The 25,906-nt window shown below is 40.4% G+C and overlaps 2 protein-coding genes across 2 annotated transcripts; one reads left to right on the forward strand and one right to left on the reverse strand.

Annotated features, from left to right (window-relative positions):
* Positions 1–5,393: 5,393 nt before the first annotated feature.
* Positions 5,394–7,312, forward strand: LOC109212977 (UPF0481 protein At3g47200-like). Its single transcript, XM_019376720.1, has one exon. The coding sequence runs from the start codon at positions 5,506–5,508 to the stop codon at positions 7,012–7,014; it is 1,509 nt and encodes a 502-aa protein (XP_019232265.1). The 5' UTR covers positions 5,394–5,505; the 3' UTR covers positions 7,015–7,312.
* An 813-nt stretch (positions 7,313–8,125) lies between these two features.
* On the reverse strand, positions 8,126–10,832 carry LOC109212974 (inosine-5'-monophosphate dehydrogenase 2-like). Its single transcript, XM_019376718.1, has 4 exons — positions 9,730–10,832; positions 8,923–9,102; positions 8,557–8,814; positions 8,126–8,355 (listed from the first exon to the last, which is right to left on the reverse strand). Exons 1-4 carry the CDS (start codon positions 10,717–10,719, stop codon positions 8,284–8,286), a joined length of 1,500 nt encoding a protein of 499 aa, XP_019232263.1. The 5' UTR covers positions 10,720–10,832; the 3' UTR covers positions 8,126–8,283.
* Positions 10,833–25,906: the final 15,074 nt, after the last annotated feature.

The following is a 25,906-nucleotide window of genomic DNA, read 5'->3' on the forward strand; positions in this document are numbered from 1 at the left end:
TCATCGCGACCCCCCGGTTGATAAGTTGCAGAGATCCAAGAGCCGGATTCTAGACGGTTGACGTCTTCCGGAGTTACTAGACCCGCCCGGGCTCGGGGAATCAGAACTATACCCACAAGTTTCACGGGCGACGCGGGCTATGCGCCGTTGCTCCTGAACCTCCGCCTCAGTGGCTCGACCCGCAGCTAAGAACTCCTCGAATACGACCAATCTGGCCTCGGTGTATACCCACATATCATGCGCCTCACGATGCGCATCCTCATCAGGCCTTGGTACAGCAGTCCGCTTAAGGACTTCAATCTCAGCCGCCTTGGGATCGAGTTCGGCGATCAAAGCGGCGACCTTGATCCGCAAATCAGCAGCTTCCGCCGCTACCCTACGGCCAACCTCCAACTCTTCTTCCTTAGACTGGAGAAGAGTCTCCAGCTCAATGTTCGGAGCCAGAGCAGTCATCAACTGCTCGTCGACCTGCTCCAGCTCGGCCACCCTCCGTTTCAATTGGGCCTCCGACTGTTCGAGCACCTCACGAAATACCCGAAATTCCGGGTCCTGCTTGAGCAGGTCCGCCAGCGCCCGATGCTTGGTGCGGCACCGTTGGTATTTCTTCGCCATCTTGTTGAAAGTGGCTGCCTTCTTGTGCGCCCGCCGCCTCCTCTCCACCTCCAAAATGAGAGTCTAAAAAGGAGAAGAAAAAGAGGAAAGGCAGGTCAGTACGCATCACAGTTAGCCTTACGGCACACAGAGAAAACTGAAAGCTACCTNTATTTTGCACTTACGTTTTCACTTTGTATTTTATTTATTTTTTTTACTTTTTGCTGATTTTATAAAAAGGCTAAAATAGAACTCACAACCAAATTGACACTAAAAATTAGATTTCCTAATTAATTCCTAATTAAAATGCAATGTAATACAAATTTAAACTAAAAATGCGAAAAGTACCATTTTTGTTATTTTCTTCCTATTTTGTTCTAAAACAAATTAACCCTTAATTTATCCTAAGATATGAAATTAGATCCTATATGCAAATGCGTATTTTTGTATTTTTCATACGAATTAAGATGCACGGATAAAATGCAACAATTACCAAAAATGACACCAAATTCATAAAAATTGTAAAAAAAATAAAAATTCATTTTTTTTTTGAATTTTTGGGAATAATTCATATGTAGGGCAAAAATCACGTGCTCACAGTCATATCCGCTGCAGCCTACTGGCTGTGTTGCAACAGGTTATACCCTCCTGGGATCATGATTCGGCGGTTAGACCTACCCACCGTCATCTCCACGTGGGTTGGACCCCTCGTCAACCCATCTGTATCTCCACGGGCGGCCTCAGTATCCGCCCTCGCGACACCATCGCCCACTTCTTCAATAGCGGCCGACGAACCGCTCTCCAGAACACGGGCTGGGCTGGCATCGGCAACTGCCCTCCTTTGTGGAGCCGACCTCCCAGAACGGATAGCATCGGCCATAAAAATCGGCCTCGATACTTGACGAGGTTCACCTACCCTCTCGTCTTCAATCGCTATCCCCTTGCCCGTTATCAACCGCCGCCTCTTTCTCTCTGGCGGCTCCTCACCTTCGGAAGTCTCCTCCGTAAGCTGCGGGGACGGCACTGAAGGAGTCGCTTCACCTACAGACGCCGCCATAGGCGCAGCTTCTTGCTGAGGAACCTCTGGAGCGCCAAATGGTCAAGGTCGCAAACAGTCATGAATCCTGCAAATAAAGGTACTCACGATCTGGGTTCCACCTTTCCGGGAATCCTTCAGGCTTCGACACCAGGTGCTCCGTCCTGATGTAGAAGTACCTACGCCAGAAGAGGCGGTTGGCCTTGTCGTTAGCCCTAACTACCAAACCCTTCGTACCACGGCTTTTCAATTGCAACATGGTACCCCTCAGGTAACCAGGGCTGAATAACTGTAAGAGATGGTGAACTGAGACGCCGCACTCAGCCTTAGCCGCGTACGTGGTCAGAATCCTGCACACCTTCAAGGTGTAAGGAGTAAGCTGAGCCGGGCACACATTGTAAAAGCAGCAAAGCTCCTCCGCTAGAGGGAAGATCGGGAGACTATAGCCGATCAAAAACGGGTACTCGTAAAATGTGCAGTACCTAGGCCTGTGCACATTGGAGTAGTCCATCCCAGCCGGAGCCATTTCCACATGGTCCGGAATGTTGTGTGTCACTCGAAGGTCGTCTAGATGAGATTGCAGTAAATCGCTACGCTCCCAGGGAAGGGCTGGACTTTTCGTTTGAAAATCCCTTCGAATATGCATGTCCTTTGGGAGGACGTTGTCTACAGAAAGGGGAACGGGGGTCTTTTTTACTTCCTCCCCCTCACCGCCAGAGGAAGGCGGAACCCTAGATGGGTCAGTGTCCTTGGTCTTTTTACCACCTTGACTACGTTTTACCATGATGATTCTGTTTGGGAAATTATGCACTAACGACGAGAAATATGACTTCAAAAGAAGTGGAGGAATCCCACACGAAATAACGGTTACAGGAAAGAAAGACAAAGGAGTAAATCAGAAAATGCTTTCCGAAGGTTTGAAAGTTGAATCGAATCGAACCTCTCTCCTATTTATAGGGATAAGTTGCGCAAAAATCGAAGAGTCATGATTCAAAACGTGCGCGGGAAACCAAAATGTCACATCATCCTCTGAACCGCCTCGGGGGCAAATATAATAATGATGCATACAGGCGATGACGTCATTCCAAAAAGAAAGCCACGCGTTAGTGACTCAACAACGTCATACATTTTACCTCATTCATGTTGCCGCCCCTGGTCGAGGTCAAATTCTCCTAACCCGCGGTTTGCATTTCCGCCCATTGAAGACGCCCACCGAATGCGTCTCCAACAAGCGGAGGGACTAACTGTGTAGGGTCAAATTTGACCGTCAGCGTCTCTACGCCAATGGGTACGCCCAGTGAGTATATGCCAACTAATGTAAGGGTACGACTCGGACGTGGGGACAAAAGCGACATCGTTTAGGACTCAGTGTCTTCACTAGGAAAACGTTACCTGTTTTTGTAATTTTTTGATTATTTCGAGGAAGGTCTCTTATTATACAAGGGAGACCTTCACATTGTAAAAAGAGGGGATTATTCTGGAATAATACAACTCTCTCATTTTCTCATACTCTCTCTCTATCGCTATCTCTAACGAATACTTTCTCTTGAGTTCATATTATCACTATTAGATCTACAACAACAACTTCATTTTTCATCTCTAGGTCTATTATATTTGATTACGATTTACCCTTTCTTACTTTTGATTGTTTTTAAGCTTGTAAAGTATATCGATAACTTTTGAGACAAACACTCTCACTCGGGGACTATCGATAAAGCCTAAGGGCTAACTTAACCTCAAGTTCGAGCAAACCCTCACTCGATCATAAAAGCCCAAGGGCTATCTTAACCCGAGTTCGAGCAAACCTTCACTCGGCGACTATCTATAAAGCCTAAGGGCTAACTTTACTTCGAGTTCGAACAAATCTTCACTCGGGGACTATTTATAAAGCCCAAGGGCTAACTTTACTTCGAGTTCAAGCAAATCTTCACTCGACTATAAATCCCAAAGGCTACCTTACCCCACCGACTGTTGAGCCTAAGAGCTACTCAAACTCGAGTTCAAATGGTCATCCAGGGTCCATTGATCAGAAACGTTCAAAGGCAGTATTTATTGTCGGTCATTACCATCTCAGACTTTGGACATTCAAAAGGAATTTTATGCTAAGGCGCTTTGGCCCGCACAAAAGGGTAGCAGATTCAGGAGCCATGGAAGGAAAAAGGCTTTGCATAAACCTTTTTACAGGGACTATAGGTCACGATCAAGAGTTCCTCGCAAGGGCCGATCAGCCTCAAAAGCGAAAAATTACGAAGAACACGAAGCCTAAGCAACACGATCCTTATCGGCAAAAGTGTCTTCACCCTCAGAATGTTCTCCACCGCTGGACTCGCTAGAGTTCTCGGAGTCTTCCTCGGGAAAGGCCGGCTTCCCAGCTTTTGTTTCTCAATCGCTTACGTCACCGTGATGATGTCGTGGCAAATCGGGGTAAAGATCAAGGACTCAATTCGTTTCTTGTTGTTATACTCCAAAAAAGGAGGGGACTATCTGTATACGGTAGAGATCGGGGCTACCTGATCTTGTAGGCTCGAGGATCACTTCAAGAGCGAATCCGAAATAGATTGGGTCCGAGCTCGATGGCAGAGTTCGAAGTTCGAAGATTAGAGTGTCCGATGAATATCAGGGCCGAGCGTGACTAGCCTCGAGATAATGTCGTTGTGGTTTTGTAACAGAAAAGGCGAGATCCTCGCAATGGCCCAAAGATCAAGACATAAATTCCGGAACAGTTTTGTACGAACTCGTACTAGGCGGTTAGACAGCTGTCCAATTAGATTCCTTACTAAAAACAGAAATGTACCTTATTTAGGACTCCCCTATTATATAAAGGGGAGCCCAATCATTTGTAAGGATCATCTAATCATTGGCAAAGAATATACTCTCTACTTTTCGCTCATTGTTCATCAGAATTGTCCTTTAGCTTTACTATTCTTGCTTTATTGTTCTTGATTCATCTCGAGGTGGATACTGCTTAGTAACACTGGTTTGGTTTATTCATTCCTTTCATTATACTTTATACTTCTTGATTATTAATTGATATTGAACTAAATCACATATCTTTAAAACCACAGATCAAATTTAATTATTACTCGTATTTTCGAGGTATACAATAACCATACGGTATCGAAAAGACTAATCCAGCTTTCACTTTAATTCCTGCCGTACCAAGAATTTGTTGAGACCAATAAATAAGTAAAGATGCCCTTGCTTAAGTTCTTGGATCACACAATTAAATTTGGTATCAAAGCCGATAGAGTTTTGAATTCGAGTTTCACCGTCACGACCTTCAACAAAATAGTTCTCATGCCGACACCGGAAAAAGAAGAAAGTACATGAAATAATTAAATAAAAGTGAAATATTTATAATAGTTAAACTTTTAAACTAGTGTCACTTTTAGGGTAAGTGACACTACAATAAAGTGACACTTTATTTTACGCTAAGTATAAAACCATAAAAAAAATTGTTTTTTTTACCGGATGTCCCGAAGAGACAAAAAAGAAAAGAAATTGGAGACATCGGAATATACAAGACTTGATATTGGAGAGAAGATTATAGGAAGTAAAGATCCTACAGGATACCTATCATTTATACTCATAAGTATCATAAAAGCCTACAAAATTAGAACTAACATCGAAGAATTTGGCTTTGACACTACAGTAAGCCTAAGCATAGTGGGTGAAGCACAATCTTCAGATTGAAGGCAATCCAAAGTGCTATCAGACCCTCGTTGTTTCCCTAAAGTAAAAGAAGAGAAACCACCTTGCCTAAAGTAAAAGAAAATTTTGATTCTTTCACTAGCTAGTCTTATAAGTAGATTAAACAAATGTATACAAATTACAATTATCAAGATTGAGGTTCTTAATTTGATGAGAAATCAGCAAAAATGGATAAACAATCTACTAAAGAAACAATGATTACTAGAGAAGAAATTGGCAATCATCAAGATGAATGGAACATTACAATTCAAGGGTCAAACTCAGATTCTCATGAAATCAGTGAAAATGAGAGACAATGGCTAAAATCCTTAGAGAAGAGCAGAGGGTACCCCACCATTGGTTCATCACAGAAGCCAAAGATACACATGGTCCCTAAAATGCATCGCGAGATTGAATCAAACGTAAGGTGTTATGAGCCTCTTGTGGTTGCTCTCGGTCCAATTCACCATGGAAAATCCAAGCTTCAACCTATGGAGAAGTACAAGGAGATGCTGGCAATTCAGTTTGCTGATCAAGAAAGCACCGAACCAAAATCTGCTGGGGTCTTATCACGGCTTTTAACGAATTCAGTGTCCATTGCTGAGCTTTACAAAAAGGTGAAGAGCATTGTGCCTAATGTCAGGGAGTGTTATGCTCTGGACTTAATTAAAGATTACAGCAATGAGGAGTTTGCACGAATGATGTTCCTGGATGGCTGTTTCATCCTCCAATATATTCTCTGCCTTGTCACTGGCAATTATAAGCAGCTGCAAATGAAGAGCCATGATATAGTTTTCACTCGTCGTGATCTTTTCTTACTTGAAAATCAGTTACCTTTTGAAGTCCTGCATGTGTTAATGAGCTGTAGGTTCAAGAAAGATGAAGGAATGAGGATGATCAAAACATTCATCTCGAGTGCACATGCAAAGCCCCCTCAAAATCATGGATTAATTCAAAGCATCAAGGATTTCTTTCTAGATTTCTTTGGAAAGATCTGTGAAGGAGAAGGGCCTTACCTGATCAAAGAAGAAAATCCTGCTCATCTGCTCGAGATATTAAGAACGCAACTAATAGACCCAAATGTTTTCTCAGAAGGCGGATGCTATCTGAGGGGTGAGTGGTGCTCATATCGCTCAGCCATGGAGCTCAAGAAAGCAGGAATCCGTTTCGAGTGTGGAAAGAGACGTTGTCTTTCAGACATTAGGTTCAATTCATTCCGTTTCTCAGCTCTTTTAACACTTCCACCTATAACTATAGATGATTCAACCAAGTCGGAGCTATTAAACTTGGTTGCATATGAGGCATGCCCTGATACACCAGATGACTTTGGTATTACATCTTATCTTTGCTTTATGGATTCACTAATTGATCATGCTGAAGATGTGAAGGAGCTGAGATCAAAAGGTATACTTCTTAACTTTCTTGGAAGTGACCAAGAAGTAGCAGATCTCTTCAATGAAATAGCAACAGATTTGGTGCCTAATCCACATGCCTTTGTCGGTGTGAAAGACAAAATTGAGAATCATTACAATAACAAAGGAAAAATATGGATTGCTGAGTGGAAGAACACTCATTTTAATAATCCATGGACTATTTTTGCATTTATTGCCGCAATTTTTGTCATAGGTTTGGAAGTTACTGGTACAGGTCTATCAGCTATCCAAACCTACTTTACGGTCCATCCAAAAGGCAGCTAGTAATGATAGTATTAAAAAACAACCAGCTTGTTTTTTCTTATTTTCTGCAGTAAATAATGAGTGTCATGTTTTCTGAATTCATCATTTGTTTCACATTACTGCTATGACGATGTGAAATCTTTGTACTCCTGTTTATGCAAACAAACTAATGATTTGTTTGATATTCATATTTTATTTGCGTAAATTTACAACTCTCCCCACATGTGGGGTTATCCCCACCCGTGGGATTATACCGGGTATGTTGTTGTTGTATTTGCGCAAATTTACTACTCTGAAGCATATGAATGGTATTGGATCATGACTTTAGACCTTTGAATGACTATTATACACACACTCAAGAGTCGAGACTGCAATGATTATTAGACAAAATGACAATGTCGTTCCTATTTAATCGAAAATCATTTTTATTCTTATGAAGAGGTTGTCTTAAGTGAAACTTAAGTGATTGATACTTTGGAGGGTGCAACTTACTAGGATTTTCAAGAACAAGGAACACTAAATGCAATACGATTCCTCCGTTTCTTACTGTAAAAGCATGATGAGTTTTTTATTCAAAGTATAGAACAAAAACAGAATTGCAGATATCAGAAAATACAAACTTGATATCAGAGGAAGCTTTATAGAAAGTAAAATGCGAAAGATCTAGACTGCCTATCATTTTCACTCTAAGCTTCAGAAAAGCCTAGAAATTTAGAACAAACATTGAAGAATTTGGCTTTGACCACTACAGCAATGGCTGCTCATCAGGACAAAATCACCAGCCATGCACCCCTTCTGTATGATTTGCCGGTTTCTATTGAAAATTAAATCATTAATGTAAGCCCTTCCACTAAGAATACCAGAGAAGCCTAAACTATAAAGGGTTCGCTAGGAATACAAGCTAATTGGAGATTCACCATGTGCCGGGCACATCACCCTATGGCTACCGATATTTTCTCGTACTGTCAATAAAGTTTTACTATTAAAACTAATTATGAAAAGGAAGAAGCTTTTCCGAATCCATCTTATGGAGTTATATTATACTGACAGTTAGAAGCTTCATGCAATCTGATTTGCCATTTTGCATATTGTATTAGCAAGAAGTTGATTTTGCAGCATGCTTTTCGACATATATGGCAATAGTTACTGATAAATAGAGAGAGAAACTTGGAGCATACATTCCCAAAATTTGACTAGACTGCCAACCACAGCTAAGGTTTTGTAAAGTTTAACAACAAGAAATTTGTGGATCAAGCGTAACTGCTTACATTACTCTCCAATAAAGTTAAATCAGAAGTATCTCTTATCATAACCGACGAGACCATGAACCCCTCCTTCAACTTGTGCGGCTCCTGTTCGGACCTGGAGAACAAGAAAAGAGAGTTAAAGTCAGATCCCCACGAACTAACAATCAAAAAAAGTTAGGTCCCCATGAACTATGAAGTAAGATGATTCTCCTGTTTCATTTCGTTTTTTTCAAATACCCAGAAAAAAAAAAACACAAACATGCAACAATATAATAATAGTTGAGTCAAAAGATACAACAAATAACAAGAGACAAACCTCTAGCCTCAATTTGCCTGATCTTAAAAGATGATGAGCCGATTGCAAGGACGAAGCACCTAGATCCTGGAATCCTTGCTTTACAGCTTGCATTGTATAGGGAATGAACTTCAGAATAGAACCTTTATCAGCAACTGAACCAACAACTCCCTGAGCAATCTTTAGTTTAGCAGTATCACCCAAGTATCTTGCATCACTCCCTTTTGTCATTGCTTCCAGGGATCCCATACCTCGATATTTTTTCACACGCAGACCATTCTATCCTTGCCCAAAAGTTGACCAAAGTTAACAATAGCACAAGGACATATTTGAGTTGGCTACACTTTTTGCATACATAGCATAAAAGCATCGAGAATCCTGTTGTACCTTATATTCATATGTGCCAGGAGCTTCATTACTACCCGCCAGGAAGCTTCCCATCATGACAGTTGATGCTCCAAGGGACAATGCCTTCACGATATGGCCAGAATTTGAAATCCCACCATCAGCAATCACAGGGATACCATGCTGCTCAGCAATTGATGACACCTTGTAAACAGCAGTTGCCTAAACAAAATTGACAGAGAACATAAGTTTCATTTTCTTTTATCAAGAAAACTATCAAAATGGTCCTTAATGACATCCAGGGTTGCTTTATTTTGGTCCTTAATATATCATGCTTGACAGATATAGTCCTTAATGTAGGTAAAACGATGACACATTTGGTAGAAAACCTAAATCTAACAGATTTCTCAAAAGAGGCTTTACATCTAATGCTTTTCCCTTTTCTTTGCTCAGAGATCAGATCTTTTCCCTGCATGAGGAAACATTCACTGCTATTCTCTTAAAATTTGCACTAAAAAACTACACTGAATGCTAAAAACTGTACTCTTCAAATTTGCAACAAACAAAAAAAGAAAAAGAAAACCGCACTGCTATCAGTTCACTGCACCAGAGTTTTTGACTTAAAAAACTGCAGTGCTCTCACTTCAGTGCACCATATTTTTTTTTACTAAGAAATGGCACTTCAAAGATAATTCACCAGATTTTCTACTCAGAAAACTGCACATCACATAACCAAACATAGCAAACAATGCAGCAAATTTTAAATTGGAATGACGGGAGCACAATCATCAAAACAAAAAACCAGCTGCCTCCAACAATAACAGGTTAATGAAGAGATAGATAATTCACCTGACCGCGACCCACAGCGCAAACTTCTTGAGTGGTACAGATGGACCCAGATCCCATACCAACCCTCAATCCATCAACACCCTGCTTAATTAAGTTCTCAGCTTGGTAATTAGTGACTACATTTCCACCAATCACATCCAAGTGAGGGTAAGTATGTTTCACATGCTTGATCATATTAATCTGGTACAGCGAATTCCCTTGCGAGCTATCAATCACCACAGCATTAATCCCTTCTTTCACTAAATGCTCCAGCCTCTCTTTATCTGATTCCCTCGTCCCCACCGCTGCCCCCAGTAAAAACTTCCCGTCTTCCCCTAAAGATGGCAAACCCAATTTCGGAAGTCCCTTTATTCTCTCCATGTCAGCACTCGTGACTAAATTGACTACTTCCCCGTTTTCCTCCTCCTCGTTTACTAATGCAACAAAGTCCAGATTTTTAGATGCCATGTAGCCTGCCACGTCATTGAAATTATAACTCGAAGGCAGAGTAACGGGAGAAGTGTTCATGTAAGTAGAAATTCTAGCTTCCTTATTGCTCAAGTTCTCCCAATCACTCATGGACACGTATCCTAACAGTTTGGATTGTTTGTTCCCTGACTCGGTTACGAAAATGCAAGGGGAGTTAGCGAATTCATCGGCTGAATGGATTGAATCCGAGGGAGAAGCGAAGATTAAGTCGGCGGAGAAAGGGATTTTATGAGATTTGGCAGCACGGATGATGGATGCTTGTTGAGAGATAGTGTTGTTGTAGTGAACGATACCTATTCCGCCGAGCGCCGCCATGGCAACGGCCATGGAGGTCTCGGTGACGGTGTCCATAGGAGAAGCGACGCAGGGGATGGAGAGGGGGATGTTGCGGCTGAGCTTAGTGGAGAGGTTGACGTCGTCGGCGGGGAAGTCGATGTAGCCAGGGAGAAAGATGACATCATCGTAAGTGTAGGAGTAGCCTTGGTTGAACAATCTCTCAGCCGGAAATCCGTCGTCGTTCATGGCGGCGGCGGCGGCGGCGATGGCGGCAAAAATCTAGGGTTGGATATATTATTGAGGGGATAGCGAGACTTGGCATGGATGGATGGCAATGTAGTTACCTTTTTTTTTTTTTCACCCATCAATAAATTATGTATAGATAAATATTTCCTTGTAACAGTTTTTATCCGCACAAAAACCTATTTTCAAATGATGAATATTTGAACTTTTACCCTTTATATTTGTCGGAGCGTTAGTGTAAATGACTTATCAATCACTTTTCTTTTTTCTTTCTCGTTGCTATTATTAAATATTTTTGTAATTATATATTTAATTATGTTTTAAAATGTATAGTAATATTTATATCTAAGCAAATTATTAACCAAAGAATAAAATTAATAATCAATATACCAATCTCACATAGACTACTCAGAGCATTTACAATTTAATTAGAATTGGAATAAACGAACAAGCAAAATGTTTCCTCTATCTTTCATCTTTTCTTTATTTTATTTTGTATACATAATAATTGCTCACCTAAAAATTTAGAACTATTAAACAATCTCTTTTGAGCTTATAAATAACGTGTAATTAGAGATAATTTATAGGCATAACTGTGAGCACGTGATTTTTGCCCTATATGAATTACTCCCATAAATTCAAAACAAAATCATTTTTCCAGGGTCTGCAATTTTGTGGATTTTTGTGGCATTTTTGCATTTGTCTGCGCATTTTATTTTGTTTAATTAATGAAAAAATACAAAAAAATATGTTGCATTTGCATGTAGGATTTAATTTTACAATTCTTGGACTAACTAGTAAATTAGTTATTTTATAGAAAAGGAAAATCACAAAAATAGTTTAATTTGCACCTTTGCATTTTTGATTTTGATTTTGAGTAATTTTTCTCTTTAATTCGTTTTTAATTAATTGTGATAATTTTTATTAGATTTGATTAGTGTTTATGTTTAAGTTGATTTAGGGATTAATTTAGGTGTTATTTTTAATTTTTGAAAAAAAAAAAGAAAAGAATTTTGGAAAATAAAAGAAATGGCATTAAAAAGAAAAGAAGTAGAAAAAGAATAATGAGAACAAAATTTGGGCCAAATCCACCCCTAAACCTGTCCAATACCACTCAAAGACCCCACCCCAGTAAGTTATCGTTCAGACCCGGCCCAGATACCCTCCAAACCCGACCCATTCTCTAATACACACGCGAACGGAGACTCCCCAAGCCTAAATCCCTAATCTCTAAACGCGTATTGTTCCTTCATCCTCCTCACTCGAATCCAACCCTAATACAGTCCAAATTCGGGCGAGTGAATCCCAAATCCTTAACCCACGCGTCCCTCCTTCTCTCATCTTGTCGTTGCTAACGGTTTCTGACGCGAGATTCCTCTCCCCTCTCACTCGCTCGAATTGGGTATATCTCACAATTGGAAGTTCTGGAGGCGGATTCGCTGGATGAGTGTGAGGCATTGGATTGATTTCACTCAATCCGAGCCCCACATTCATCAAGGAATTCGTTTTCAAATAGGGTCTGTTCCGATTTTGAGAGGGCAGGAAAAATTTCAGAGTGGGAGAGATTTTTCGGAAATGAATTTGAGAGATTGTTCTCGGTTTTATTCGTTCTTTCGTTTCTGATATTGGAACAACAAAAATCACTGAGGGGGGTTGGATTTTGGAAAAAATAAGTGGAAAAGATTTCTGGAATTTATGGTTTTTCTGAGTGGGTTTTCTTTCTTCTTGGTCGAGTTCTTTTAAAAGTTTAAGAAAAACATATATACATTTTTTGATTTCGGAATCCGGATTTGAGTTCCTGGAAGATACAAATTGAAGTTCGAGCTCTGTTTCTGCTGTTGTTCTGCTGAGTTGCTGCTAAACCTCGCTCGTATTCGAATGCGAAAGGCGTACTGTTAAGGCTGTAGTTATTAACAGGAGTTTGCAACTTCAGGTTCGAATCTCCTTTTCACTGTGTAACTCTGTTTTTTTAGAAAATGTTTTTGAGATGTGCATTCTGTATCGAATGGTTCTATGATCGAATTTCCTGTTGAATAAATCCATTCTCAGTGGTGTGATGAATTTAAGTATGCTCAGTTAGTAAAAGTTGAATTTGAATGGTCGTTTTCTATGCCTTGAATGTTTTTAGCTGTTAGTATGGTGTTGAAGTATCTCGTGGGTTAAGATTTTCTCGAGTTGAAATGGGAGATCTGTTCGGCTTCAAGATTGTTGAATGAGTCGTAATCATCGATGCATATTCTCGTGGTTTTCTGTTTGGTTCTCTGATTTTCCAGTACGAGTACCTTTCAATGTTAGAATACTTAGGTCATAATCAAATTGGTAGAGTCGTATGCATGATTGTCGATGTTCCAACTGGTTTGTTTTCTTCTGAAAATACACAGCAACTTGTTCTTAGTTTCTTCAGTTGTTAAAGGCTGAGCATATTGCATTAAGGAACTGAAGTTGAAGGTCTAAATTTGAAAGGGTCACTGTAATCTGCTGAAATGGATAGGTATCTGGAATTCAATGTCATGTTTGGATCTTGCTTTGGCATCTGTTACTCACTTATAAGGCAACTGATTAATTGTGTTGAAGTTTAGCTATTTTAGTTCCTGCAAAACAGGATCTGAATTGAATTTCTTGGCTTTCTGTGTGCTGAAATTGATGTAGCCATGTGTAAAGATTCTTTGTTGATTATAAGATTTTGGTCAGCTCATTCTTAAGTTCGAAAGGAAAGTTGGTTGAAAGTTGCTCTCTTATCAAGTTTTCATGAGACTTTTACTACTTGTATAGTGCTTTCGACTTCAAGGTGTGAGGTTTAATATGGTTGAGTCTGGATTGCTGTGAGAACATCTTATTTGGTTGTAATTCTATGACAATAATAAGCTTTTATCGCTTGAAATGATACCATAATCTCATGAAGTTAGTTATGTTCAATCAGCAAAAGAAATTGGCTCTTGCTTTCTTCTATTTGCCTCTAATTGATCTTTCTTTTAAACTGATTGCTTGAAGCTGAAGTTTTAAGTTGAAATCGTCCAAGTGCTTTAATGAGATGTCACAAATTCAGTTTGCATACATACCTACTGTCGTCCAGCATTGCTTCCAATAGGGATTTCTGTTTTGTTCAAATTTTCTTTCAGTGAAGTTATGCATAGACTATTCATGAACCAAACTCATTTTGTTGATTCAGCGTGATGGTAGGAACCGTTAGTTGTCCTGTGTTTTAATGGTTAAAAGAGGTCAGAATAGGTCTAGAAGTGACGTTTGTCAAGGCGGAGTTGAGTGCTCGAATGGTGGTTGCTGATTTGTTAGCTTCAAGCTCGATTCATATGATTAAAAAACGATCCGAAATCTGTTTTGTTAAAATAATTTTTTGGACAGAATACTGTTGAACATATTGGAGGCTATTTTTGGATTGGTTCTGGGTTAGTTTCAGCCGCAGTTTCCAGCTGATTTTGGGGTGTTCGTAAACTGAATTTCGTCGAGTTCTTGCTGCTTGTTTTTTTTTCTTTTTTACGATTGCCTCCCTCTGTTATTGCTAACGTTCCATTCCCTTATTTCTATGTCTCTGTCAATTTTCATCTGCTTTCTAGCCTGGTCTGTTGCTATTCCGTTGGAGTGTTCAATGTCCTTTAGATTAATATTGCCTCGCTGATTCCTTTGAGAAAGAAATTTCCACATGAGATTGCAATAACTGGTATGCATATGCTGTTTCAAGCCTGGGTAGATTTTCGTTTGTTGATTTTTTATTTTTCTTTTCTCTTTTCATGTTAAATAGTGATTTGGTAACATTTTTGGGCTGTCAAGTTCGACGTTAGGCAAGTAAATTCAGTGTGTGTTTCTGATTTTGACTTATGAGGAAATGGGCTACTATGATCAATTGGCCCATTCTTTTGGAATTGGACCGTATGGATTCTTATAAGACTACTGGATGCAAGCTTAGTCTAAATTGTTGGTATTTCATAGGTAGGCGGACCTGTAGGTGCACAATAGGACTATTACAATGACGGGTATGGTTCCCGTGATTGTGATGTTTAGTTTTTTTTTTAGATATAAATAGGAATAATAAAGTTTGCCTTAGCTAAATACATTTCTTTTCCTTTAAAATTAATTCGAGGTGCGCCGTGCCAAACAAAAATGACAAATTGCATGGCCTTCACTTTACTCGCTTTTGAGTTGATCTTTAGAATTCGAGGCGTGCCGTTTAGTTAAATTCCACGGCCCTCGCAAAGTTGCAAACGCGAAAAGCTTTAGGTGCGTTAGTTTAATAATACTACTTTCTTAAATTCGGGTGCGCATTTATGTGACCCAAATCCAAATCTCAACGATGTTAGAATATGTCAAAAACCACGGGTGCATTTATGTGACGTGGTTCGAGACGTGTTTTAACGACGTTGCAATTCTCTTTAAAAATAATAATAAAAGCGGCTAAAAGTTAAAATTTGCACACAGGTTTAAAGTTGTTTTAAATCAGATAATTAAGCCGAATATAGCAGTTGAGCGACCGTGCTAGAACCACGGAACTCGGGAATGCCTAACACCTTCTCCCGGATTTCTGGTCACGGACTGTTAAACAGAGTCAACCTTTTCCTCGACTCGGGATTCAAACCGGTGACTTGGGATACCATAAATCTCCCAAGTGGCGACCTGAATCTTTTAAATAAATCCCGTTTCGATTGTCCTTTAATTGGAAAAACTCCTTTTATTATACCCTTCACGGGGTGTAGTAAGGAAAAAGGAGGTGTGATAGCTCTGGCGACTCTGCTGGGGACATGAACCCAAAACTTTTGGTTCAGGGTTCAAGAATTCGAGCTTAGAATAATTGTTGTATTTGGCTTTGTTTATTATTTGATATTTTTACATGTTGGGCTTAATGTGCAAAATGATGCTTTTACCGCTTTGATATTATTTGAACTGTACATATAAACTGTTACGAAACCCTTGTCCTCTTATCTTCGGGGATGTGCTCGTTGGTCGAGACTCCCTATTCTGTTAGTGTCATACCTTGAAATAAGAAAGTGGCTCGGACAAGTTACTAAGCCGGATGATCTTTCCGGTCCCCGGTACGTAGCCCTCTCCTCGACTCGAGTTGTCCGTTTGGGTACACAGTCTAGAACAAATACCCATGTTTTGAACCTAGTATAACAAAGCCTCATGCCGGATCCCTAGTAGGAACGTTTGTTTGCATCATATGCATTTGACTTAGGGGACTCAACACAGGGGTTGGGTCCGTCTAGGACAGGTGACCTGAAACGAAAAGACCATCCTGATGCATCTTACGTACTGCTTGTGCATTTATTTGCTTCGGACTTGCATGCTGACCGGCTTTCGAATATTTGGGGAAAAGGAAAAAAAAGGGAGAGAAACAGTGGTATGAGGGTTAAAGAGAGATAATTACCTGTTTTGGAAAAACCAATGTCCAAATAGTGTCGAAACTCTACCGAATTTTTTTGGGGAAAATGAAGAAACAATAGAATGAAAAAATGTGTTTGTTTTCAAAAATAGTTTGTTTTATTTGCCAATGAAAAAAAAAGAAAAAAAGAGTCTTGTGTTCAAAAAAATAATTTATATATTCGCCAATGAAATGAAAAAAAAAAGGAGTCTTGTTTTCAAATATAGTTTGTTTTATTTGCCCGAACTACGCCAGTTTGATTTCCACAGGGTGTGGGATACGTAGGCAACCCCCATCGGGTCCAACTTCTTTTTGCGAAAATAGCCCAAAATGAACAAAATTTTATTTTTATTGTAAATAGGTAAGGTGATGCCGTTTTTGTCAAAAATAGCTGAATGTTCGCGAAAGGGACGCCGGAAGGCTGCTTTTGCAAGAACAGCCACCTTTGGTCATTTTTTAAGGTTTTGGCCGGCTAGCCAACACAGCCTTAAAATCTTCGTCCCCGAGGTGCTGAAAGGCTGTATTCGCAAAACCAGGTCTTTATTCTTAATTTGAAAAGGAAAAAGTGTCAACTTTGTTTTGAGTCAAATGAGTCTTGATTTTTGCTTAATCACCTTAATAAATGTGCAGAATAAGCACGAGCCCAGGTGTGCCAATAACAGTTAGGAACAAGATCCCTTTGGAGTCTGTCAGTTGTTTTGAGTCTCTACTTTCTTCCCGCTGGAGTCTGTCATTTGTTTTCGAAACTGTATTTTCTTTTTTGAAGTATTATTTTGGAGTCTGTATTTCGAGTCTGTTAGTTTGTCAGTTTTGCGTCTTTGTAATCAAAGTATTTGCTTTTTATAAAAAATTGAAAATCCCAAAATATTTTGTTATTTATTTTACATTTATTTTGCAAGAACTACGCTTGGTCTGATTCATGCGGGGTCATAATACGTAGACAATCTCCATAGGATTCGACCATAACCTAATGAAAAAAGAAGAAAAGAGAAAAAGAAAAGAGAGGAGAAACAAAAGAGAAAGAAAAGAAAAAGAGCGGAAAAACAAGAAAGAAAAGAGAGAAACTAAGAAATCGAGAGAAAGAGAGAATAAAAACAAAGAGAGAACAAATGCAAGAGTGAAAAGAAGAAAAAGAAGAAAAAAAAGAAGAGAAAGTTTGCAATCGGAAATAGGAAAAGGCCAGGATGACGCATGCTACCGATCAAAAGCATAATAGGGACTGTTAACTGCTTAAGGTACATTCATTCCCCAAATGTGCGGGTACCAATATGTTAAATGCCCTAACGCTAACGTGATGGTTTCATTTTGTCATTTCAGAAAGGTGGTTGGTTTGTGGTTTTTTGTCACGACCCGGATTTCCCACCATCGAGATCGTGATGGCGCATACTTGTGGTAGCTAGCCAAGCCAACTTATTTACCTTTCATTAATAAATAAATCTGTTAACAATCTATAGCATCAATAAGAAATATGGAATTTATTAATAATAATAGCGGAAGTCTAATTTATAAGTCTGAATCAAAACGCGGAATAGTCAATAATAGCCTCTACCCAAGATTTGGTGTCACGTTACTCACGAACCACTAAGAATAAACTAAATACAAAGGTCTGAAAGAAATATAACAGCTGTCTGTCTCGAAAATGATGAGGCAACAATCAAAAGAGAACATAAGGAAGAGACGCCGGGCCTGCGGACGCCTGCAAGGTTACCTCAGTCTCGTGAATAGGAAAGTCTGCTCCCGAACTACTGCTGCTGCTGCTCCTCAAAACTTGGACCTGTGCAAAAATGCACAGAAGTGTAGCATCAGCACAACCGACTCCATGTGTTGGTAAGTGTCTAGCCTACCCCGGCGAAGTAGTGACGAGGCTAGACTGGACATCATATAAACCTGTGCAGTTATAAATATACAACGGGAAACGAATACCAAGTAATTAACAACATGGGAGGGGAGACATGCTAAGGGGAGATACAATATTAACAGCAATCCAGAGTAACAACTAAAACAGCTTAGGTTCACAATGAACAAGGAATCAAGACTCCAATACAAACACATAGCCTCAATAACTGTTGCGGCGTGCAACCCGCTCCATAATTACTATTGCTGCGGCGTGCAACCCGCTCCACAAATACCACTGTTGCGGCGTGCAAACCGACCCATATCATTTATCATGTATCAATGTTGCGGCGCGCAACCCGATCCTCAGTATCATTTAACAGTTCGACTCCCCAAACAACAGTCACAATTAAGGGGCATAAAAATAAGTAAATATTTGACAAACGTCCCGGCAAGGGAATAACCAACAACGCTTTCTCTTTCTTACTTTTCTTATCTTATAATTCACTCTACTATTTTGAGCCAACGCTCCAAAGAATCAAGTCATTTCGTATAACTTCAATATTCGTACCACAATTCGAGCCTATGCTCCCAGGAAATCAAATGATCATATTACCGTTCACATGTTATTCACAACATATAGAAATCCTCCAATAAACACGGAATTCACAACCAAGTCATGATAATCACGTTATAAGGACTCACGGTCATGCTAGACACCAATGTATAGATACTCGTCACCATGCCTATACATCGTACTCGATCACATAGCAATTAGCAACAAGACTCAACTCCTATTCCCTCAAGCTAGGGTTAAACCAAACACTTACCTCAAAGCCTTGAAATCCACTTAATCCTCAACTATCGCTTTACCTCGCGGTTCCACCTCCAATTCGCTCGAATCTAATCACAAATTGCTTAATTACTTTAATAAACACTATATGAAACAATTTGAATGCATAAAAAATGAATTTCCCAAGTTTTTTCCAAAAATTCCAAAAATGCCCCCCCGGGCCCACGTTGTCAAAACTCGAGGTTCGAACCAAAATCCGGTTACCCATTCCCCCACGAGTTCAAATATATAATTTGTTTTGATATCGGACCTCAAATCGAGGTCCAACTCCCCAATTTATGGAAAACCTAGGTTCTACCCAAAAATCCCAATTTCACCCATGAAAATCTTTGATTTCAAGTGGAAAACATGTTTAATGATGTTAAAGATTGAAAGAATTGAGTAAAAATCAACTTACAAGTGATTAGGGATGAAGTTTGCTCTTGAAAATTCGCCTATGGTGTTTGGGTTTTGAAAGAATGGTGAAAAGTGGTAAAAATTCGACTAAGTATAAAATTTGCTGGGCCTCGGATATGGGAAATGCGAAGGTAAGTTCGCATTTGCGAACATCACAGGCTTGGGAATTGCGACCACAGGGATCGCATTTGCGAACTCAGGTCTGGTGGACTAGGTTCGCATTTGCGAACATCCGATCGCATTTGCGATCATGGCCATACCGCATTTGCGAACAGTGGCGTCGCATTTGCGACCCAAGCTGAAACCCTTCCTTCTCGCATTTGCAATGGGGAACTCGCAAATGCGAGTCTCGCATTTGCGAGGAATCTTTCGCAAATGCGAGAATACCAGACCTGATCTGCAATTTTTTTCAAAGTTCAAAAAATGCAACTCGACACCTATCCAAAACTCACCCGAGCCCTCGGGGCTCCAAACAAGACATGCATACAACCTCAAAAACATCCTACGGACTTGCTCGTGCGATCAAATCGCCAAAATAACATCAAAATCATTGAATCATCCCTCAAAACACATGATTCTTCTTCTAAACTTCATAACCTTTCAAGCTTTGAACTCATAGTCCAAAACACGTCAAACGACGTCCGATTTCGACCAAACTTTACAGAAAGCGCTTAACACATATTTAAGACTTGTACCGGGCGTCGGAACCAAAATACGAGCCCGATACCATAGTCTTTTAATCAATTTTTATTTCCATTTTCCTTAATATTTTCAGAAAAACAATTTCACGGAAAAATTCATATCTCGGGCTCTAGACCTCGGAATTCGATTCCGGGCACATGCCCGAGTCCCATATTTTTCTACGGACCTTCCGGGACCGTCCAATCTTGGATCCGGGTCCGTTTAACAAAAATGTTGACCAAAGTCAACTATAATCATATTAATATCAAAATTCTTCAAAATTTTCACGGAATTCACATATTTCAACATAAAAGCTTTCCGGCTACACGCCCGGACTGCGCATGCAAATCGAGGCAAGTAAAAATGAGGTTTTAAGGCCTCGGAAGAATTGAATGGATGAGGAAATAGGTGATGACCCTTTGGGTCGTCACATTTTTAAAGTAACTCTTCCCTACAACACAAAGGCAAAAGACAATGGCAGAGAACAATAGAACTAAGTGGGTTGATACCGATGCCCGAAAGCAGCTGGTCGAACAGGACAACGGGTTGGTAGAAGAGGTAAAGATGTTGAGACAACACGTGGCGGACATGTATCGGGCATGGATGACTGGGAAAGCACCACCCCTGCCACCACCCAGCTTCCTAGACGCTATCCTTACCCAAACTTCGGACGGAACGCCAGGCGATCCTCCACACTCACCATATTTACCCGCTTATCACAACTTTTCCAGCCACCCTAGTAGCTCCATCACTCGTCGTCCAACTATCTTTTCCCAAAAGTGCCCTCCGATCCCATCCACTGTTCTCGACAATGAACACCCGTCCAAAGCTCATAACGCCCAATATTACCCCTCCGAGGTTGCTCACAAGTTTCCCAACCCGCACAAGCAAGGCCCACGGGATGAGCCTCATGTTGAAAATGGAAAATTCACAGGAAGAGAAGGGTTAGATGGGGTACCCAGGAAGCTGAAAAGCATAGAATAGTCCTTAAGGGACGAGTAAGGAATGAGGGATCAGGGTAGCGTGGATTACAAAGAACCGTCCGTGTCTCCTGACATTTGCCTACCCATGGGGTTTAAAGTACCAAGATTCAGCTTGTATGATGGGTTTGGGGATCCGGTAGCCCACTTGAAGGCTTATTGCAATGAAATAAGAAGTGTGGGAGAGAAAGATGACTTGATGATGGCATATTTTAGTGAGAGCCTAACTGGGGCAGCTTTGGACTGGCATAGTCGCCAAAATGTTGATAAGTGGCCTACATTAGGTGACATGGCTCAAGACTTTGTCCGATACTTTCAATGCAAATCAAGTGTTACCCCAGACCGCCCCTCCCTATCTAAGATGGAGAAGAAGCTAGAGGAAAGCTTTAGGGAGTTTGGGCTCAGATGGAGGGAGCAAGCTACTCGAGTCAGTACCCCGATTGGTAAAAAAGAAATGGTTGAGCTTTTCCTGCAAGCCCAAGGGCCCACCTACTTCAGTCATTTGATCCCAACCTTGGGTAAGCCTTTCAACGATGTGTTAAAAATGGGGGAAATGGTAGAAGAGGGAATCAAGTCAGGCAAAATCATGAGTTGCTCGAAAGACATTCAGAACATCCCAGTAAGCTTGGGTAGAAGAAAGAGAAACAGAAAAGATGATCCAACAGGCATTCCTGATCAACACTTCCAGCCTCGACATCGTACCCGTGAATATCCTTGTGCACCAGATGACCCTCCCCAATGCTGCTTCTCCCCACGGAATTCCCGAAGTCGTACCTCACTTTCCCGGTACCCAGGTCCACAAAATGCCTATCTACCCCCACGAGCGTACCGAAAACCCCCTGGATCAGGCTTCCGGCCCAATCAGGCATTTAAGAACGAGAGGCTACTAAAAAGAGAAAAGGCTCTCACCCCTATTGGAGAATCATATGCCCATCTGTTCCAAAGGTTGAGGCAATTGGACATGTTGAAGCTGATTCAGATAAAAATGCCAAACCCTCAGTCAAAGAAGTTTGATTTTTCTCGAAGGTGCGCATATTGCTCAGACGCCTCGGGGCATGACATAGAAAAGTGTTGGAATCTGAAAAAGGCAATTCAGAAGCTTATCGATGCAGGCGACATTGTCGTGCAAAATCCAGATACAACAGACACCATCCAAAGTTCGTCGCTTGTGCATAATGAGACGCGCAGGGTGGGTATGACTTATTTTGAAAAGGAATGTGAGAATTCTTCCGGGAGCTTCGGAGGCCCACATGCCGCAAAGCTTTCAGCACTACCGGAGGTGGATATTGGGAACAGGTTGGCAAGAGGAACCCAAAAGCAACTTGTTAAGAATGATGTGATGAAGACTTATGAAGTTCCTAGTATTGTTGATGCAGAATTCAGTGGCTGAGATACCGTGCTTGGGAATTGGCAAGACGCTCCATTGCTTGGTCAATCGGAGAAGTGCTTGGTGGCTTAGGTTGTTGTCATTTCTGTTGTCCGGGTTATTTCAGGGTTGTAATCCGGATATTGTCTTGTGACAAACCCTTCTATCCTTTCATTATGTCTAGTTCCTTTAGTCGTAGTATCTCATTCAGTGTTATCTAGGTTTGTTTTAGGATTGTACCCCAGTTTATGTAGCTTGTTTTGTTGTTTAAACCCTTTCACCGTCTGTTTGATGCAATTCTCTGTTTTCTGCCATTTGTAGTCATTTTTGTTTAGTTCTTTTCTCCTCTTTGCAATTTTTTTTATGCTGGTTCTAGTGACATGACATGCACGCATAATTCTCAGCCTGGTTTTAAAAGTTAGTTTGGCCATGAAGCAATGAAACAATGTTAAAGATATAGGGACACTTGAGGGAAATAAGAACAGATTTGGATTTTTTTGAGAGTATTTGAAGCCCGAACCGTGTGAAACTGGAGCAGATAAAACATAAAAAAACCCTAAAGGCAAGCTTGCCCAAATTGATAGGGGCTGTTCATGGTAAGGAAAGTGAGAGTGTTGTCCAATGGTGCTTTGTATTCAACAAATGAAAAGGCGAATGTGCGGATATGGTTATCAAATCTGGTACAATCAAAAGATGTTACTAATATTTTCAGTGGTTTGTTTAAATTGTGTAGTTTGCACTTGGCATGTTTTGGAGACTGGAATGACGAAGGCATTTTGTTCTGCTATCTAAGCACTTTATGCTTCGTTACCCCTTTGAGCCTTATTTATTTTCTTTCATACCCCTCTTTCGGAATCAATAGCAAAGATCATAAACACAAGCGTGAAAGATAAGTAAAGGAAAAAGAGAAAAGAAAAGAGTGAAAAGAGAGGAAAAAAAAAGAAAAAAAGAAGAAAGAAGAAAAGAAAAAGAAAGAAAAACAACAAAAACAACAAAACAACAAAAAGTGAAAAGGAAGAAAGAAAATAAAAGAAGAGAAAAGGAAAAAAAAAGAGGGAAAGAAAAACCACAACAATAAAGTAATTTCTATGTCATGAACTACGTTCGACCTGATTCCTATTAAGGATACGTAGGTAGCCTCACGGTTCGGTCCCATCAAAGTAAAAATCCAAAAGTCCCCAAGCAAAGAAACTGGGGCAGAAGTTGTGATTGTTGTAAGAAATTTGATTCCGAAAGTTGTAAGTTTGAACCCATTTGAATTGTTTTGAGCCTTTGATACCCTTTCTTTCTAACCCCATCCAAAAGCCCACATTACGGTCCAAAGAAAGACCTTCTGATCAGTCTTCGAAGAATGTCAAGTCAAGCAAGTAGAGGTGATTCATATCAGGGGCAACACTCCAAACAAGGGAAATAAAAAATGAGAGAGTCTTATTGATGAAAGCCCTCACGGGTACCGCAAGGCGATGAAAGATGAGAGAAATAAAAAATGAGAGAGTCTTATTGGTGAAAACCTTCACGGGCACCATAAGACGACGATGAGTTGAGAGGAAGACCAAAATGAGAGAGGCTTGATGGTGAAAATCCTTCGGGCACTACAAGTCGAATAAGGATTGTGAATCAGATTGGATAAGCGGAGCATTGAAGCCCAGTTTCACGGCAAAAAGGTACGACAAGAGCTGAACATCAGGTTTACTTGACAGAATAGGCCACAGGTGCATGTCATGGTCATTAGAATTAGTATACACATCTGATAGGTTTCTACTTTGTAGCTTTCTTGTTAGGAATAATCTTTTTCCTTTGTCCTTCACTCTGTTCCTTTTGTCTTGTTTACTTCCTCTTCCTGAGTCTGTTTGGTCAGAACAAGTGAGAAATGACTTCAAAATTGGCCACCAGCTTTCCAATTGCACAAAACGGGATCTGGCTAGCACATCAAAGTGTCACAAGTCAGGAAAAACAACAAGAGCATTGAGTTGGTAATAATCAACGTGCTTTGGGGATCCTTGCGAAATACAAAGGCTTGGTATATCAATTCATGAACAATGCAACAGATGAAGGGGTAGGGTGAACAGATCAAAGGTATTTTCTGTGATAAGATTGACAAAAGGGTGGTAAACCAGGGATGAGCAAGACCTTCCAAGCAGAAATCAAAGTTATCATGGCAAGCGAGGGAGCCGTAGACCTCAAGGACATGACCAGTGGTTTAGAAAGAATAGCATACGCAATGAGGGGGTGACAAGTGTCGTGCTTTGGGGTTCACGTGAGTCACAAAGGTTGGTAAATGTCAGTTCATGAGCAATGCAACAAATAGAAGGTATAGGGTTTGAACGGAGAAGTGGTATATTCTGTGTTACGGGTGACAGGGAAGTGGTTAGTCAAGAAACGAGCAAGATCTTCGAATGGAAATCAGTTATCATGACGAGTGAAGGAGCAAAAGACCTCAAGGCCAATGCCAGTGGTTAAGTCAAGAAAGAACGACATATACACGGAGTGGGGCAATGGACGTGCTTTAGGATTCATGTGAGACACAAAGGTTGGGGAGACGCCAATTCACGCAGTGCAATAAATAGAGGATATTGGGTCTGAACAGAGAAAAGGTATATTATGTGATGAGGACAACAGAAAAAGTGGTTAGTCCATAAACAAGCAAGGTCTTCGAGTGGAAATCAGTCACCATGGGAGTGAAGGAGCAATCTCCCTCAAAGTTCAAGGCCACAAACCAACCACCACATTTTAAACTGACAAGATTTTTCTTTGATTGAAACAGGGGCAGAAAATTTCGTTTGTTTCGAAGAAACTCCCCGTAGGGGAAAGAGCAAGCACCAAAACAGGTTTGACCGTAAACTTTCAGGACCCTCCTGGAAAATGGGACTTAGTTTAAATTTCAAAACAAACATGAGTATCATAATTTAGCATAAATGTACCCCAAAGGAATATAAGTTGGTTTCAAAGTTTGCATGTTTAAGATAGGATTCAATTAGGAGTTTTCAGGACCCTCCTGGATAATGGGACGTAGTCTTAAGGTCTGCTTAGATAACAAGATATAGTGAAAGTTCTTACTTTCAGTAGATATAAATTAGGTTAAAACTGTCTTTTAACTAGAAGTTGTCAGGACCCTCCTGGATAATGGGAAGTAGTTTAAGACCTTTTAGATAACAAATGTAGTGAGAGTAATACCTTTAGAAGATATAACTTAGGTTAGTAACTGTTAGGAGTTGTCAGGACCCCGCCTGAAGAACAGAGGGAGTACAATTCAAGTTTTAGCTTTCAGATTCTTATTAATATCTGATAATATGATGTCCAGCCGCCAAACTGGATCAGAAAATTTTCTTTGTTTTGTTTATTTTGTTGAAGTCAGGAGCCCGCCTGTATAGAAGAAGAATACATTCAAGTTTTGAAGTCAGGAGCCCGCCTAGATAGTAGAGGAATACATTTCAAGTTTTGAAGTCAGGAGCCCGCCTGTATAGCAGAGGAATACATTTCATGTTTTGAAGTTAGGAGCCCGCCTGTATTGTAGAGGAATACATATCAAATTCAGCAGTCAGGCATCCACCCAGAGAAAGGGAAAACATCTCAGTTACAATTCAAGGCGGCAACAAATGGATTTCACTGGGAGAATACAAGACAATAAGGCAACAAGAACCACGAGAGCAAGTTTGAAGATATAGATAGGATTTTATAATGCATAGATCATAGCTTAGGCTAGCTTCTTT

The sequence above is a fragment of the Nicotiana attenuata genome, unplaced genomic scaffold (assembly GCF_001879085.1).
Source record: "Nicotiana attenuata strain UT unplaced genomic scaffold, NIATTr2, whole genome shotgun sequence".
NCBI classification, from domain to species: Eukaryota; Viridiplantae; Streptophyta; class Magnoliopsida; order Solanales; family Solanaceae; genus Nicotiana; species Nicotiana attenuata.

Bases quoted from the DNA above. Each gene is read 5' to 3' on its own strand.
- LOC109212977 (XM_019376720.1), top strand. From the start codon at position 5,506: ATGGATAAACAATCTACTAAAGAAACAATGATTACTAGAGAAGAAATT.
- LOC109212974 (XM_019376718.1), bottom strand. From the start codon at position 10,719: ATGAACGACGACGGATTTCCGGCTGAGAGATTGTTCAACCAAGGCTAC. The intron at 9,103-9,729 runs GTGAATTATCTA...AATTTTGTTTAG, and splicing joins GCGCTGTGGGTCGCGGTCAG to GCAACTGCTGTTTACAAGGT. The intron at 8,815-8,922 runs GTACAACAGGAT...GGGCAAGGATAG, and splicing joins CTGGCACATATGAATATAAG to AATGGTCTGCGTGTGAAAAA.